The 14267-nt window shown below is 44.6% G+C and overlaps 1 protein-coding gene across 15 annotated transcripts in view; it reads left to right on the plus strand.

The window, feature by feature from the left end:
• Window positions 1-14267, plus strand: part of Dtnb (dystrobrevin, beta) — a 197064-nt gene that overhangs the window by 14354 nt on the left and 168443 nt on the right. For all 15 annotated transcript variants that reach the window (XR_015621994.1, XR_015621996.1, XR_015622001.1 and 12 more), the window contains exons 2-3: window positions 6508-6575; window positions 10839-10919. Coding sequence is in view for 4 of the 15 variants with exons in the window: in XM_087553724.1 (XP_087409850.1) it covers window positions 6509-6575; window positions 10839-10919 (148 nt within the window). In the remaining 11 variants the exon portion in view is untranslated. The remainder of the gene's footprint in view (window positions 1-6507; window positions 6576-10838; window positions 10920-14267) is intronic.

Consider the following 14267-nt stretch of genomic DNA (forward strand, 5'->3'; position numbering starts at 1 on the left):
AGGCCAGAGGCCTTTTTGTTGTTGTTGCTATTGTTGTCCTTGTGTAACCTCACTGTGTTGACCAGGTCGCCCTCTAACTCACAGAGATCTTCCTGTCTCTGCCTCCTTAGCGCTGGGATTAAAGGCATGCACCTCGACCTCCAGCTCTAACTTTTTACTTATAGCGAAGTCCAGTTTAATAGTTCCTTCTTTGGTTCAGCCAGTGCTGTTAAAAAGTGTTAAAAAGCCCCTATCAGGACTAAAGAGATGGCTTATCTCTCCAGTACGGGAGCTTTCTGTGCAAATATGCAGGACTCCAGTTGGGATCTAAGAAAAAGCCAAGTCTGCCATGTGTGCACCAGTAACCCTAGCATCGGAGAGTGGGAGAGTGGGAGGGAGCAGAGATGATGGTTTCTGGGGCTTGCTGCCTGCCAGCCTAGATCCCGGTTCATTAAGAGCCCCTGTCTCAAAGGATTAAGGTTGAGAGTGATAGAGCCGGACATCTGATGTCTGCTAGCCTCTGTACAAGTATGTGTGTAGAGAGTTACACACACACACACACACACACACACACACACACACACACACACTGTGCAGATACACACAAGACACACACACAGACAGGGAATATCATTGTCACCTGGATGTGTTGGCCCACACCTGTAGTCTCAGCACTTGGGAGGCTGAGTTGAGGCAGGAGGATTACCACAGTTAGAGGCCAGGACTGGACTACCTAGCTGAGTTCCAAACCAGTCTACATTGTGAGACCCAGTCTGGGAAAACAAAAGAGAATTTTCATCATAACCTCAGGCTGTTCTCTCCTGGGATTTCTAGGAGTTGCATAGTTTTATGTTTTTAAATTAGGGCATTTCGAGTAAATTTCTGCTGTGTTTAGAATAATGTTTCTGCGTTTAGACGTTCAATTCTTACAGTAACCCTTGTTGAGGAGATCACTTTTCTCCATTGGATTGCCTTTTGACTGTGTGAGTCTTGAAACTGGCAGTGTCTGGCCTCAGTTTTTATTTTTATTATTTTTTAAAATATCATCTTGGGGGGTTGGGGATTTAGCTCAGTGGTAGAGCACTTGCTTAGCAAGCACAAGGCCCTGGGTTCGGTCCCCAGCTCCGAAAAAAATAAAAAAAAAAATAAAAAAATATCATCTTGGCTATCCTTAGATTTTGTCTTTCCTGTAGACATTGGGTATTTACAAAGTAACTTGCTTGGGGTTTGGTTGGGATCTTATTGAATCTATAGATCAAGTTTAAAGGAACTTGCATCTTGACAGTGTTTAGTCTTCTTATCATAAACATGGAATCTAAGTAATTTATTTAGTTTTATGTTGATTTTTTTCCACCAGTTTTATAGGGTTTTTTTTTTCTTTTCTTTTTTTTGGAGCTGGGGACCAAACCCAGGGCCTTGCGCTTGCTACACTGAGCTAAATCCCCAACCCCTAGGTTTTTTGATCTTATACATGCTTTGCTATGTTTGCACAAAATATATTTTTGGAAGATAACATAAGTGATATGTTTTTAGTAACTATTTTGTTAGGTTTATTCACTTTTTATTTTACATGTGAGTGTTCTGCTTGTATGTATATGTACAACACGTATGTGGTTATTGCCCATGGGGTCAGAAGAGGGCGTCAGATCCCCTGGAATTTGGATTTGGGTTGGTTGTGAGCCACTGTGTGTTATTTCAGATTTCAGTGGCTGATACCACTCGGGAAGTGGATAGGCTTTTGTGTATTGATCTTTGTGTATTGACCATCACCTTGCTGTAATAGCTCGTTAGTTGGCAGATCTGGGAAATTCTGTTGGGTCCTCTGCACAGACGATCACGTCAAGGGGCACAAGGACAGCTTTGTCTCTTCCCTGTCAAGCCGGTTACTTTTCATTATCTTTTCCCTTGACAGTCTTAACTCCTGTAGCTTCCCACACCAGCAACTTTTCCTGCTTCTGTTACCTTCAGTGTGAGATTGCCTGTGAGCCAGGGTAGGAGGAAGAAGAGGAGGGGGAAGAAGAAGAAGAGGAGGGGGAGGGGGGAGGGGGAGGGAGAGGAGGAAGGGGGGAGGAAGAGGAGGAAGAAGGGGAAGAAGAGGAGGTGAAGGGGGAGGAGGGGGGAGGGGGAGGAGGAGGAGGTGAAGGGGGAGGGGGAAGAAGAGGAGGGGGAGGAAGAGGAGGGAGAGGAGGGGAGGAAGGGGAAGGAGAAGAAAAGGAGCTGGGGATTTCTTCCACTCTGCCTTTCTTCTCTGCAAGCAAGCTAACTAGAGGGCTTTCCTGGGTGATTTTTTTTTTCTTTTTCCTTTTTGATCATGTGCTACAAGGCTTTAGTTGGGGAGCCTGCAGTTTGGAGTTCAGGCCCGGGGCTATGAGAGTGTTAAGCCCTTGTTGGGTGGTCTCTCTGGTCCACCTGCGCAGGCTTACCTCATCTGTCTTTCATGGGTCCACATGCATTTAGTTTGGGTTTAGTAGTTGTGCTCAGTGACTGAGGTGATCTATACTCACCCCAAATTCCGGGATCCAGACCTTCCTTGGGCTGGGTATTTGGGACTTATCAGTCATCTACTGCAGCTGTCTGTCGCCCTGTGGGAGCAACTTTGGAGGCTTCTTGCCTAGAGAGCGTTCAGCCAGCTGAAGGGAATTCTCTAGGGAAAAGTACAGCTGTGACAATTCAGTGAGCTTCCAGCAGTCGGAAAGTAACTAAGGGAAGGAATGGCCGACCAGGACAGCTTCTACTGCATCGTTTCCAGGGTGTGTGTGCGTGTGTGTGTGCGCATGTGTATGTGTGTGTGCATGTGTGTGTGTGTGTGTGTGTCTGTGTTCATGTGTTTGTGCATGTGTGTGTGCATGTGTATGTGTGTGTGCATGTGTGCATGTGTGCTCATGTGTGTGTACATGTGTTACCTTGCATGTGTGTGTGTTACATTGCATATGTATGTGTGCGAGCATGGTGGTTCCTTTCACGCCTCCACAAGAAATTGATGCTGGTTTCTTACTTTATTGCTGTCTGCATTAGTTTTTGAGACAGGTCCCTCCCTGAGCCTGGAGCTCACTGATTGGCTAGGTGGCAGGCTATTGAGCTGCTGAGATCAGCTTACCCCCCACCCCCGACCCCCCATCAGCATTAGGGATTGCATGTGCACACCACCACCACTGGCTTTTTCTATGTGGGTGCTGGGGATCTGAACTTAGGCCCCTATGTTTCTGCAGCAAGCAGGCCACACATTTAGCCATATCTTCAGCTCCTGCCCCATTCTTTTTTAAGAATGAAGTATATGCTGTCTACGTCCTATACTAGGCTGTCAAAGCGTTTTCACAAAAGGTTTTCATCTTTTCTTCTCCTTTTACCCCTCTTCTTTTCCCCTTGGGTTTTCTTTTCTTTCTTTCACTTGAAAACAAACAAAACAAATAAAGGTTGGATGCATTCCTTACTTGTCTTGTTGATGAGACAAGTGTTCAAAGCAGTAAAGAAAGGGTTTCTTTTGGGGATCCAGCCCACGGTGGCTACTGGAGCTTGAGGCAGTGGCTGCAATTTATCTGGGAAGCAGAGGTGTGAGGCAGAACCTGAAGCAGTAACACCTCAAGGCTGGCTCCCAGCGAGCACGGTGACTGACTGATCAGGCTACATGCAGTATCATACATGCAGTATCACAGGTCCACAGACAGTGCCACCAGCGGGGACCAAGTGATGAGATGCATAAGCCTGTGCAGGACATTTCACATTCAGGCCACAATAGATAGTTGGTGCAGTGTGTGTGTGTGTGTGTGTGTGTGTGTGTGTGTGTGTGTGTGTGGTGTGTGTGTGTGTGTCTGTGTCTGTGTGTCTGTGTGTGTCTGTGTGTGTGTGTGTGTGTATGTGTGTGTATGTGTGTCTGTGTGTGTGTCTGTGTGTGTATGTGTGTCTCTGTGTGTGTGTGTCTGTGTGTGTGTATGTGTGTGTATGTGTGTGTGTGTGTCTGTCTGTGTGTGTGTGTGTCTGTGTGTGTGTGTCTGTGTGTCTGTGTGTGTGTCTGTGTCTGTGTGTGTGTATGTGTCTGTGTATGTGTGTGTGTGTGTGTGTGTTAAATACCATTTTAGCAACAAGGAATGACTCTTAAGAGTGACTGAAGCATTTCTTCAAGCATGGACCTTCAGTAAAGAACTGAAACAAAGGCACACGGTGTGACTGTTTTCATTTTGACAACGGGGATCTACTAGCTTAATTGCAGTCAGTCGTGTAGTAATCTCGTGTTAATGATTCCTATAAATAGGATGGGCAAACTTTCTCTTAAAGGGCCGGATAGTCAATTTTTACTTCAGACTTTTCAAGCCAGAAGTTCTCTGTGGCATGCACTGCAGCCTGCCGTTGTTCTATACTGCCGTGGTTATAGAAATTCTGCCTTAGATGATGATACAGGAGCAAAGCCAGGCATGAAAATACATGCCTAGAATCCCACCACTCAGGAGGCAGAAGGATTAGGAGTTCAAGGTCTTCCTCAGTAGTTCAGCAAGTTTGAGGCTAACCTGGATTACATGAGACCAGGTCTCGCCCTCATACACCCTCCTAAGAAGAAAAGGAAACAGAACTGGATAGCTATGGCTGTGTTTCAGAACTCTATTTGTAAAAGCAGATAGCCAGTCAGATGTGTCCAAGAGAGTGTAGTTCCTGTAGTTCACCAGGCACTAGTCATCCACATGCGGCTGTGGGGACTGAAAGTGCCTGGCAGTACTTGTAGGGTGGAGGCCATCTAGATGGCCCAGGATATATTGTTCCCCAAGTTGAATCTGAAAACGGAAATAAAATTTTAGAAAATTATCACTAAGAATTCAGCAATCTCTAGGAATTTGTTTTCTCTGCTTTGAGAAAGGTGGTTAAAGGGACACTGAAGTAGAGTCATAACCGTGCGATGTATCATAAAGGTCAATGTGGTTATTCTGCTGTGATCCGTATCAGCAGTCGACTTTGGGAGAGATCAAGTCTGGGATAAGGGAACGGCAAGCTTTTGAGTGGCCTCTTCCCTTTGTAATCACAGACTACTGGAACCGACTCCTGGTTTTTCTCAAGTCCTAGATTAGATTGTTTTTCTGTTTCTGGCGGCTTTTTTTTTTTTTTTTTTTTTTTTTTTTGGCTTACTTTTTGTTCAAAATTCCTTTGACTTGGGGTAAACTGTAACCACTATGTGTGTTGAAGCTTCTCTGATAACATTTCCATGACTTGGGACGGGATCATTCTTGATCAAAATCTTAATTATGGAGTGTTAAGGACTATATTTACATTTTAAAGTTTCTTTTATAACCGAACTTGTTATAACCAGGCAGGCATCTTGCTGGAGTGAATGTGCAGTTTATGTAGTTGCCGTTTAGCTTGTGATCATAAGATATTTGAGAGTGGTTTGTACTTGTTTAATGTATAACAGTGTAATCATACTGCTTTACAGCAGTTTAATCTACTCAGGGTAATTATCTGGCTTGCATTCAGCAGAATTTGGCACAAATAGGTCTGTATAATGGGTTGTGTTCTAGCTTTCGAGACATTTAAGATTCAGTGATCTGTAAATAACAGTTGTGTGAAAAGGCGTCTTCAAGAGGTTTTGATGGCACTGATGTTGAGTTATGTGCCCGTTAGCAAGTTAGCTTTTTTGGCCCCTGTCGCCTGATCTGTGAAGCCGGAGCAGAGGTAATCCTTAGGCTTTTTGTGTGGGGACTGAATAGATAAGAGAGGAATGCAAATAAAAAGTCTTGCAAGTTCTCCAGGTTTGAACTGGTAGGTTCAGAAACTCTCCTGTCTCAGCCTCTCAGGAGGCTGGAACTCACACTTGGTTCCCCAAATCTAAGGCGTTTTAACACCTGGCGTAGTCAGCATTCACTGTTATTAGTATGGGACAGAAAATTCCCTTGCAGAGCTCTTTATCTTGGGGATGTGTATCTTTTTGTTTAATATAGTCTAACCTAAACCGGAAGATTTTATGTCCCTTTTTTAGTGTGTAAATGGAAAATTCTCATGTTCTTTATTATGGGCTTTCTCTGAAATAGTATTTTAGTAATATATTAATATTTGCAAAACAGTAGTGGTAGAGCGGACTGTGTCAACATACTCAACATTCTGTAAAGAGAAAGGAAGAAAGAAAGTTGGAAAAAAGCCATCCCGAGCCAGGCGCGGTGGTGTATGCCTGTAGTTCTGCACTCGTAAGGCGGCTGGAGCAGGGGAGCAGCTGCAAATTCAAGGCCAGTGTGGGCTGTATTATGAGGTGTAGAGCAGCCTGAGAACAAGTAGGAGCCCTACTCTTAGGAAAATAGTCCTGTATTTTCAACTGAGGAAGTAAACATTCTGGGTCCTTTAATACACTGACTGTTGAGAATCTTTCGGAAGCTATCAGATAACGGGAGGATGGCTCCTGGTTCTTGGTGGGAGGGTCCCACTTTAGTTTCCCGACGAGTTGCTCCTGTAGAAAGTGCACGGCCACTCTGGTCTCCTGAACCTCTCACAGCTGAGCACTTGGCTGAGTCATCACACCACCCCTTGGCTCATCGTGTCTGTCTTCATCTCTAGGATGATTGAGGAAGGTGGGAACAAGCGGAAGACCATGGCGGAGAAGAGGCAGCTCTTCATAGAAATGCGTGAGTGTTGTGGGCTCACACACATGGAATACTGTGGGCTCTGTTGTTGCTTTTATCAAGGAATTTTATGTCTTTATTTTTTTCGAGATAGAGTTTCTCTGTGTATCTTGGCTGTCCTGGAATTCACTCTGTAGACCAGGTTGGCCTACAAATTAGAGATTAGCAAGTGTGAGGTGGTCTGTATCACATGTCAAAGAAAACAAAATACTAGGAGCCACCCAATTCCTCCTGGCTGAGCTTCGGGCTTTTTTTTTTTTTTTAATATCATAATTTAATTTTAACGGAAGATTTTTAAGTGCATAATAAAGTTCTTTCTTTTTGGTTTTCCCAACAGTGCTATTGTTCCAGTGCTTAGTTTTCTCTATTGCATGTCTAGCGTCTAGTAAAAGGTAGTTTATATAATGTATTAATCATTAACTACTATCACCACCATAAGCTTATGATAATAGTTGCAGAAAGAGTTCTAATCAGTAGGCATGACTTAAAGTCACAGGTATTCCGTGTCTGCCTTACTTTTTGGGATTTTTTTTTTCTTTCTTTTTTTTTTCCGGAGCTGGGGACCGAACCCAGGGCCTTGCGGTTGCTAAGCAAGCGCTCTACCACTGAGCTAAATCCCCAACCCCTCCTTCACTTTCTTTATAGGAGAAGTTGCATTGGTTTCTACTCTGGAATGCCCCAGCCTCATTCCCAGCTCCAGAATAATTAATTACCTTTGCTGATGTCCAGAGAGATAGATCCCTGACGTTTAGCCTTAGCACACAGGAATATTTCTGAGGGATTAGATTGGTTTAGATAATCTTCCTCAGGTCGTTTTATTAGTCTTAATGCTTACCTTTCTATTTAGATAGCAATCCTGTTTTTCTAGACAAGGTCTCTGTAGGCCAAGCTCGATGCTGTTATGTCTACCTCCTAAGTGCTGAGGTTACAGGCATGTGCCGCCATGCCTGGTGTTATTATTTTAGAAGAGAACTTCAGCTCTTATAATTCTCCCTTGTTTTTCTTTGTTTGTGGTGCTGGGGCTCAAACCCAGGTCCTCTTGAATGGTAGGCAAACGCCGTAGAACGGAGCCACACTTGGGGACCCTCACTTTTTCATGACCTAATAGTGTTCTGGTGAGCTGAGCGGGATGTAGAGTGAATAAGTTAAAAGAAAACCTTAAAAGACATTAAAAAAAAAAATCTGGAGCTGGGGATGTAGTGCTTTAGCAGAGTTCTTGCCAAGGGTCCCCAGGTTCTGTCTTCAGAACCAAGAATGGGGGCAAGGAAGCTCATGTGACAGCCTTTGCCTTATCATGGCTTATTCTGTTTAACCTGTATAGTTTTTAGGGGTTTATACTTCAGTTTTGTCTCTCTCTCTCTCTCTCTCTCTCTCTCTCTCTCTCTCTCCCTCTCTCCCTTCCTCCCTCTCTCTCCCTCCCCCACCCCACCCCCCATATGTGTGTGTGTGTGTGTGTGTGTGTGTGTGTGTGTAGGAACAGGTGCATGTATGTGTAGACCAGAGGTCAATCTTGGCTGCTGTTCCTGAGTTTTGACAGTCTTTCACTGGGACCTGAGGCTCAGAGTCATAGGCTAGCCAGCGAGTGAGCCTAAGGATGCAGCTTTTCTCTGCAGCCCTGCACTGGAATTACAGTAGTATATGCCATCATGCCTGGCGTTGAATATGGATACCAGGGATCTGAACTCAGGTCCTCTTGTCTACACAGCAAGCACTTACTGACTCGGCCATCTCCACGGTATAGCTTAGTCCTTTCTTACTGTTTCCTCCTTTCATGCTTCCCCTGGGGTGACTTGAACTTCATTCCATAGCTCCCTTTACTCTGTGGTAACTGGCGTACATTCTTTTTGGTTACCCTAGGATTTGTTACCCTACCCATTAAAGTCCAAGCTTATTAACATTCGTAACCTCCTTCAAAGTCATACAGGCCCGATAGGCTATTGTAGAGTGCTTTCTTTATAAAGTGCATGCTGCCTTTTAAAACTCTTACAGCCAGTTTTTGGAAAATATAGTCCATTTGATTATTTTATTTTTCCTTGCCATTTTAAAATATGCATGATTTTAAAAATATGCATGCACGTGTCTGTGTCCGTGCTAGAAGAGGGGCTCTTGCTTTCCAGTAGTTACATGTGGTTGTGGATGCTGACCACTGCAAGGGCAGTAAGTGCTCCTCTTCTCTGCTGAGCTATCTCAATCGTTCCTAAATGCAGATATTAAAAACACAAACAGGGGGAGCCAAGCTTGTGCCTTTTACGGTTTTCCTTTGTGAATTGTGTTGTTTTTCCCAGTTCACTCACTGAGGTGGCTACCTTTGAGAGGTCTTGACTTCATCTTGTCCCAAGGTTTGAACCCTCCTGCCACAGGGAAAGCCATCCTTTTTTTTTTTTTTTTTTTCTTTTCTTTTTTTTTGGAGCAGGGGACCGAACCCAGGACCTTGTACTTGCTAGGCAAGCGCTCTACCACTGAGCTAAATCCCCAACCCCAGGGAAAGCCATCCTTGATGCTCACCTGTGCTGCTGCTCTGTTTATGTGCATGAGGGCAAGCTGCAGCACACGTGTGGAGATCTCAGCGCAGTGTTAGAGTTGGGTCTCTCCTTCACGGTCAGGTTGTTCAGGATCGATACACGAGGAACCACTTTGAGGACCCTGGGCTACTATTCTTGTGGAAAAAAATTATTCGACATGCTTACAATAGTTTGAGCATTTAAGACACTGTGTTATATGAACTCTTTATGTTTTAGTCCATTTTTGTTTTTAATAACACAATATCCAGACTAAGTTATAAAGGAACGTTTATCTTGGCCCATGCTTCTGGCCTACGTTGCAGGGCCACATCTGGAGATGGTCTTTTTGCTGGCAGGGTCCCAAGGAGGCTGAGGGTACTCCGTGGAGAGAGGGTGCAAGAAGGGTGTCTTCGGGCCCCCTATACATCTGCTTCTCCCACTGGTGGGTAGTAGTAGTTTTATTTATTTATTGTTTTTTAAGTAGGGTCTCACTTGAGCTCATGTAGCAGTCCTGTTACTTGGCCCATCTCGTGCTGACATGACAGGCATTAGCCACTGTTCCTGGCTCTGGTTTATCTTATGTGTCCGTGTGTGTACCACATGTGTGCTTGGTACCTGTGGAGTCCTTAAGCCAGCATGGGATCTCTCAGAACTGGAGCTATGGTTGGTTGCTAGCCACCATATTCAAGAACAAGTGAAAGGAAATAATTCATACTTTTAAAAAAAATTAATCTTATCCTTTTTTTTTTTTACAAAATGGAGACAGGGTGTCATTATGCAGTCTCATTATGCAGTCTTGGCTGGCCTGGACCTTGCTATGTAGACCAGGTTGGTCTCCCACTCAGAGATCTGCTTGCCTTTGCCCCTTGAGTGCTGTGGTTAAAGATGTGTGCTCCCGCACTCAGCAATCTTTACTCCTTGATTGAAAGGTGCAGCCAGCTATGGCACTCCGTGCCTGCAATTGCAGCTCTTAGGAAATCGTAAGGTCAAGGCCAGGCTGGGTGTGGAGCAAGCTCAAGTCGAGTGCTACTTAGTGAGACATGTTTGAGTAAAGAACAGCCTGGCCGTAGCTCCATGGAAGAGCATTTGCCTGGCATATCCCCCTGGATTCAGTCCCCAGCACTTGAGGTGGTAGTGGTACTATGTGAGGAGAGGCATAGTACCCTATAAGCAGAGAACTACCGTTGTGACCGATTATAGAAAAGGGCAGGTGGCCACAGAGTAAGAAGAGAACCTTAAAGTTATCTGGTCCGGTTCCCTTTACCCACAAGACCACAGCCGGGAGAGAGATCTGAAACATGGCCACAGACAGGCCCTTTTTATAGTCAGACTGAGGCTGCGATCTAGAGACTTCTTTTTGACTCATTCTCCTCACCTCTTTGAAATGGGTCTCACTATGTAGTACAGGCTAGCCTCAAGCTTGTAGCAGTCCTCCTGCCTCAGCCACACTGCGTGGCTTCGAGTTGACCTTCTTGACTCTAGACTCTTTCGAGTTGACCTTCTTGACTCTAGACTCTTTGCCATTCTTCACTCTCCTGTCCCTTCCCGATCCTGCAGCCTTCTGACTGGTGCCATCGAGTGTCCCCCTCTCCAAGTTCCCCTGCCCAGCTGAAGGCAGAGCTGTTGGCAGCATCTTGGCCTGTAGTGGGCACGTGCAAGGCGTCTCTTCATCTCTCCTTACCCGTGCACTTCTCATGGAGCCACGCCTACCATTCAGCAATGGACGCTCAGCGCAGCTCAGCTTTTCACTTTGTGCTTTTCTCAGGTGCTCAGAATTTCGATGTCATACGACTATCAACGTACAGAACAGCGTGCAAGTTACGATTTGTGCAGAAGCGGTGTAACCGTAAGTCACTTCTTACTTCTTCAGTGGGCAGGTAGGGCGCCTGATATTATGAAATAATTTCAGTATCTTCGTAAGGCTAGTTAAATCTGTCTTTTTCTAAAGAATGTATTTGTATTATTTTAGAATTATGTGTTTAAGTGTATGTCTGCACGTGAGCATGTGCAACCAAGTGCAGATGCCCAGAGGCCAGAGGCAGAGGATCCCTTGTAGCTGGGGTGACAGGCGGTGTAAGCCACCTGACATGGGTGCTGGGATCTGAACCAGGGTCCCTTGGAAGAGCAGTAAGTACTCTTTAACCACTCAGGCATCTTTCCAGCCCCAATTCTGTGTGACTTAAATATTACAAATTTGTCATTTTATCCCTGTGTCCCTTAAAATGTTTAACAAAATTGATAATGTTATAAGTAATGCTGCTAGAATGTGGATTTTTTATTACAATTTTATTTTCTGTGTGTGTGTGTGTGTGTACACATGTGTGCACATGCCGTAGTTCACAGAGGGCAGAAGACAGTTTTTAGGAGTCATTTTCCTTGTTCCACTGTGTGGGTTCCAGACACCAAGCTCAGGTCCACAGTGTTTGCCTTTACTCTCTGCACTGATGAGCCTGCCCCGCTCTCCGGCACTAAGGATTAGTTACAGGTTCTGACGTCACCTAAGAGTAATGTTGTTTAATTGGGAGGAAATCTTTTGTTCAAAATTAATATAGTTGTGGCCCATACATATACAGCCACCCAATTAGACAAGATGGATGAAGCAAAGAAGTGCAGACCGACAGGAGCCGGATGTAGATCGCTCCTGAGAGACACAGCCAGAATACAGCAAATACAGAGGTGAATGCCAGCAGCAAACCACTGAACTGAGAATAGGACCCCCGTTGAAGGAATCAGAGAAAGAACTGGAAGAGCTTGAAGGGGCTCGAGACCCCATATGTACAACAATGCCAAGCAACCAGAGCTTCCAGGGACTAAGCCACTACCTAAAGACTATACATGGACTGACCCTGGACTCTGACCTCATAGATAGCAATTAATATCCTAGTAAGAGCACCAGTGGAAGGGGAAGCCCTGGGTCCTGCTAAGACTGAACCCCCAGTGAACTAGACTGTTGGGGGGAGGGCGGCAATGGGGGGAGGGTTGGGAGGGGAACACCCATAAGGAAGGGGAGGGGGAGGGGGATGTTTGCCCGGAAACCGGGAAAGGGAATAACACTTGAAATGTATATAAGAAATACTCAAGTTAATAAAAAAAATTAATATAGTTATTAGCTTCTGAGAAAAAGGCCTTGATACTTTGATACAGATATAGTGAAAATTGATTTTTTTGATTAAATTTAGTATAAATGTACTATAACACAAATCAGCTAATAAGTAACTGTTGTTATGTGGATTATAAAATATATACAAATATACGTATACATACATATTCTCTTACTGTCTGTGAAGATGGACTGCTGTACTTTTCTTGTATGCACTTGTGTTAATGAGAGACTGCTTTGTATAATGGAAAGTACATTAGCCTAAGAATTGGAAAATCTGTTTTAAAAGACTAAGTTTTACCATTTATTATAAACAGTGACTCTAGCAAGTCATTTTACATATGATAACTTCTGTCAGATGTTAAAAACTTAAAAACCCTTCCTATATACATAAATATATAAATAAATCTTTTAAAGATAAAATCTTTGGTGTTTAAGAGCACTGGTTGCTTTTGCAGAGGTCCTGAGTTTCATTCCCAGCACCTATAATGGTTACTCACAATCATTATAACATCGGCTCCTGTGCCTTCTTCTGGTGTGTAGATGGATGTACATGCAGATAAAAAACATCCATATATAAATAAATAAGTATTTACACAAAAGGATAAAATACCCTGCCAGATTTGGGGTGCGGTAGTACACGGTAGTACACGGTAGTACACATCTTAGAGGCAGGCATCCCTCCTTGAATTCAAGGGCCAGCCTGGTTTACATATGGTTTACAAGTTCCTTGCTAGCCAGGGCTACATAGTGCTGAAAAGAAAGAGCAGACTTATAAATACTAAATTCTTAGAGCTTATCATGCTGTTGTGTGTTGTGGCTGTGTTATTTTCATTGTCATTTTCCAAAGCATTAATTTTCAAATTGTGGATGACGGCCCATTAAGTGCTTCTCGAAGTTGCTTTGATGGGCTGTAGCTAACGTAAAATGTGTAATACAAAAGGAGAATAGAGAGAAAGAAGCGACCAGAGTGTAGCTAGGGAGGTTTAAAAGAGTGCTTATGAAGCCTCTGTGTATCTAGATGTATGCGTGCATGCCCATGTACAAGAGAGGGAGAGGAGGAAAGGCAGAGGCTGATCGCTGGGTATTAAATACATCTGCGGCGAGTGTGGGCCGAGGCCGTAGAGCTGCCAAAGCACTATCTTAGAGCATCCTGCTTTGTAATTTTTCCCATAGTCACTCTTGGGAGAGTGTGATCTGTGTATACAGTGTTGCGAGCCTCAGGGCAGATGGTGTTAACTGTTTTAGTTACTTTCATGACTACGCTAAGATACAGTGACCAAGACAGTTTATCAGCCGCTCACAGTGTCAGAGGTGAGTATGTCTATCAAGGCTGTGAGCATGGCAGCAGGCAGGCCGGCTGGCCTGGTGCTGGAGCAGTAGCTGAGAGCTTACATCTGATCCCCAGGCACAGGACAGGGAGAGCTAACTAGAAATGGCTTAGGATTTTGAAATGTCAAAGTTCACCCTGTGATGTACCTCTTCCACAGTTAGGTTTCTTCCGTGTTGGCATGTCTGTGGGTATTGTCTTTGTTCGGTCTTGTTCAGGCAGCCATGTTGTTCAGACTTCTTGGCGTAGATTTCTTGCCATGGGTAGAAGGCACATCATCACAGCGGACTTCCTGATTCCCTGACGTGCACCCTCTATTCCTGCACAAACATCATAACTAAGAAGCAAGTTGGGGAGGAAAGTGTTTATTCAGCTTACACTTTCACATTGCTGTTCATCACCAAAGGAAGTCAGGGCTGGAACTTAAGTAGGTCAGGAATCAGGAGCTGATGCAGAGGCCATGGAGGGATGTTACTTACTGCTTGCTTCCCCTGGCATGCTCAGCTTGCTTTCTTGTAGAACCCAAGACTACCAGCCCAGGGATGGCACCACCCACAATGGGCCCTCCCACCTTGATCCCTAGTTGAGAAAATGCCTTACAGCTGGGTCTCATGGAGGCATTTCCTCAAGGGAGGCTCCTTTCTCTGTGGTAAACTCCAGCTTGTGTCAGGTTGACATACAAAACCAGCCAGTACACACCCCCTCTTCTGCGCTGTTCTCTGAGCCTTGGACGTAGGAGTTATGTTGTAAATGTATCAGTTGTG

Source organism: Rattus norvegicus, chromosome 6 (genome assembly GCF_021556685.1).
Source record: "Rattus norvegicus strain SHRSP/BbbUtx chromosome 6, alternate assembly SHRSP_T2T, whole genome shotgun sequence".
In the NCBI taxonomy this organism is placed as follows: Eukaryota; Metazoa; Chordata; class Mammalia; order Rodentia; family Muridae; genus Rattus; species Rattus norvegicus.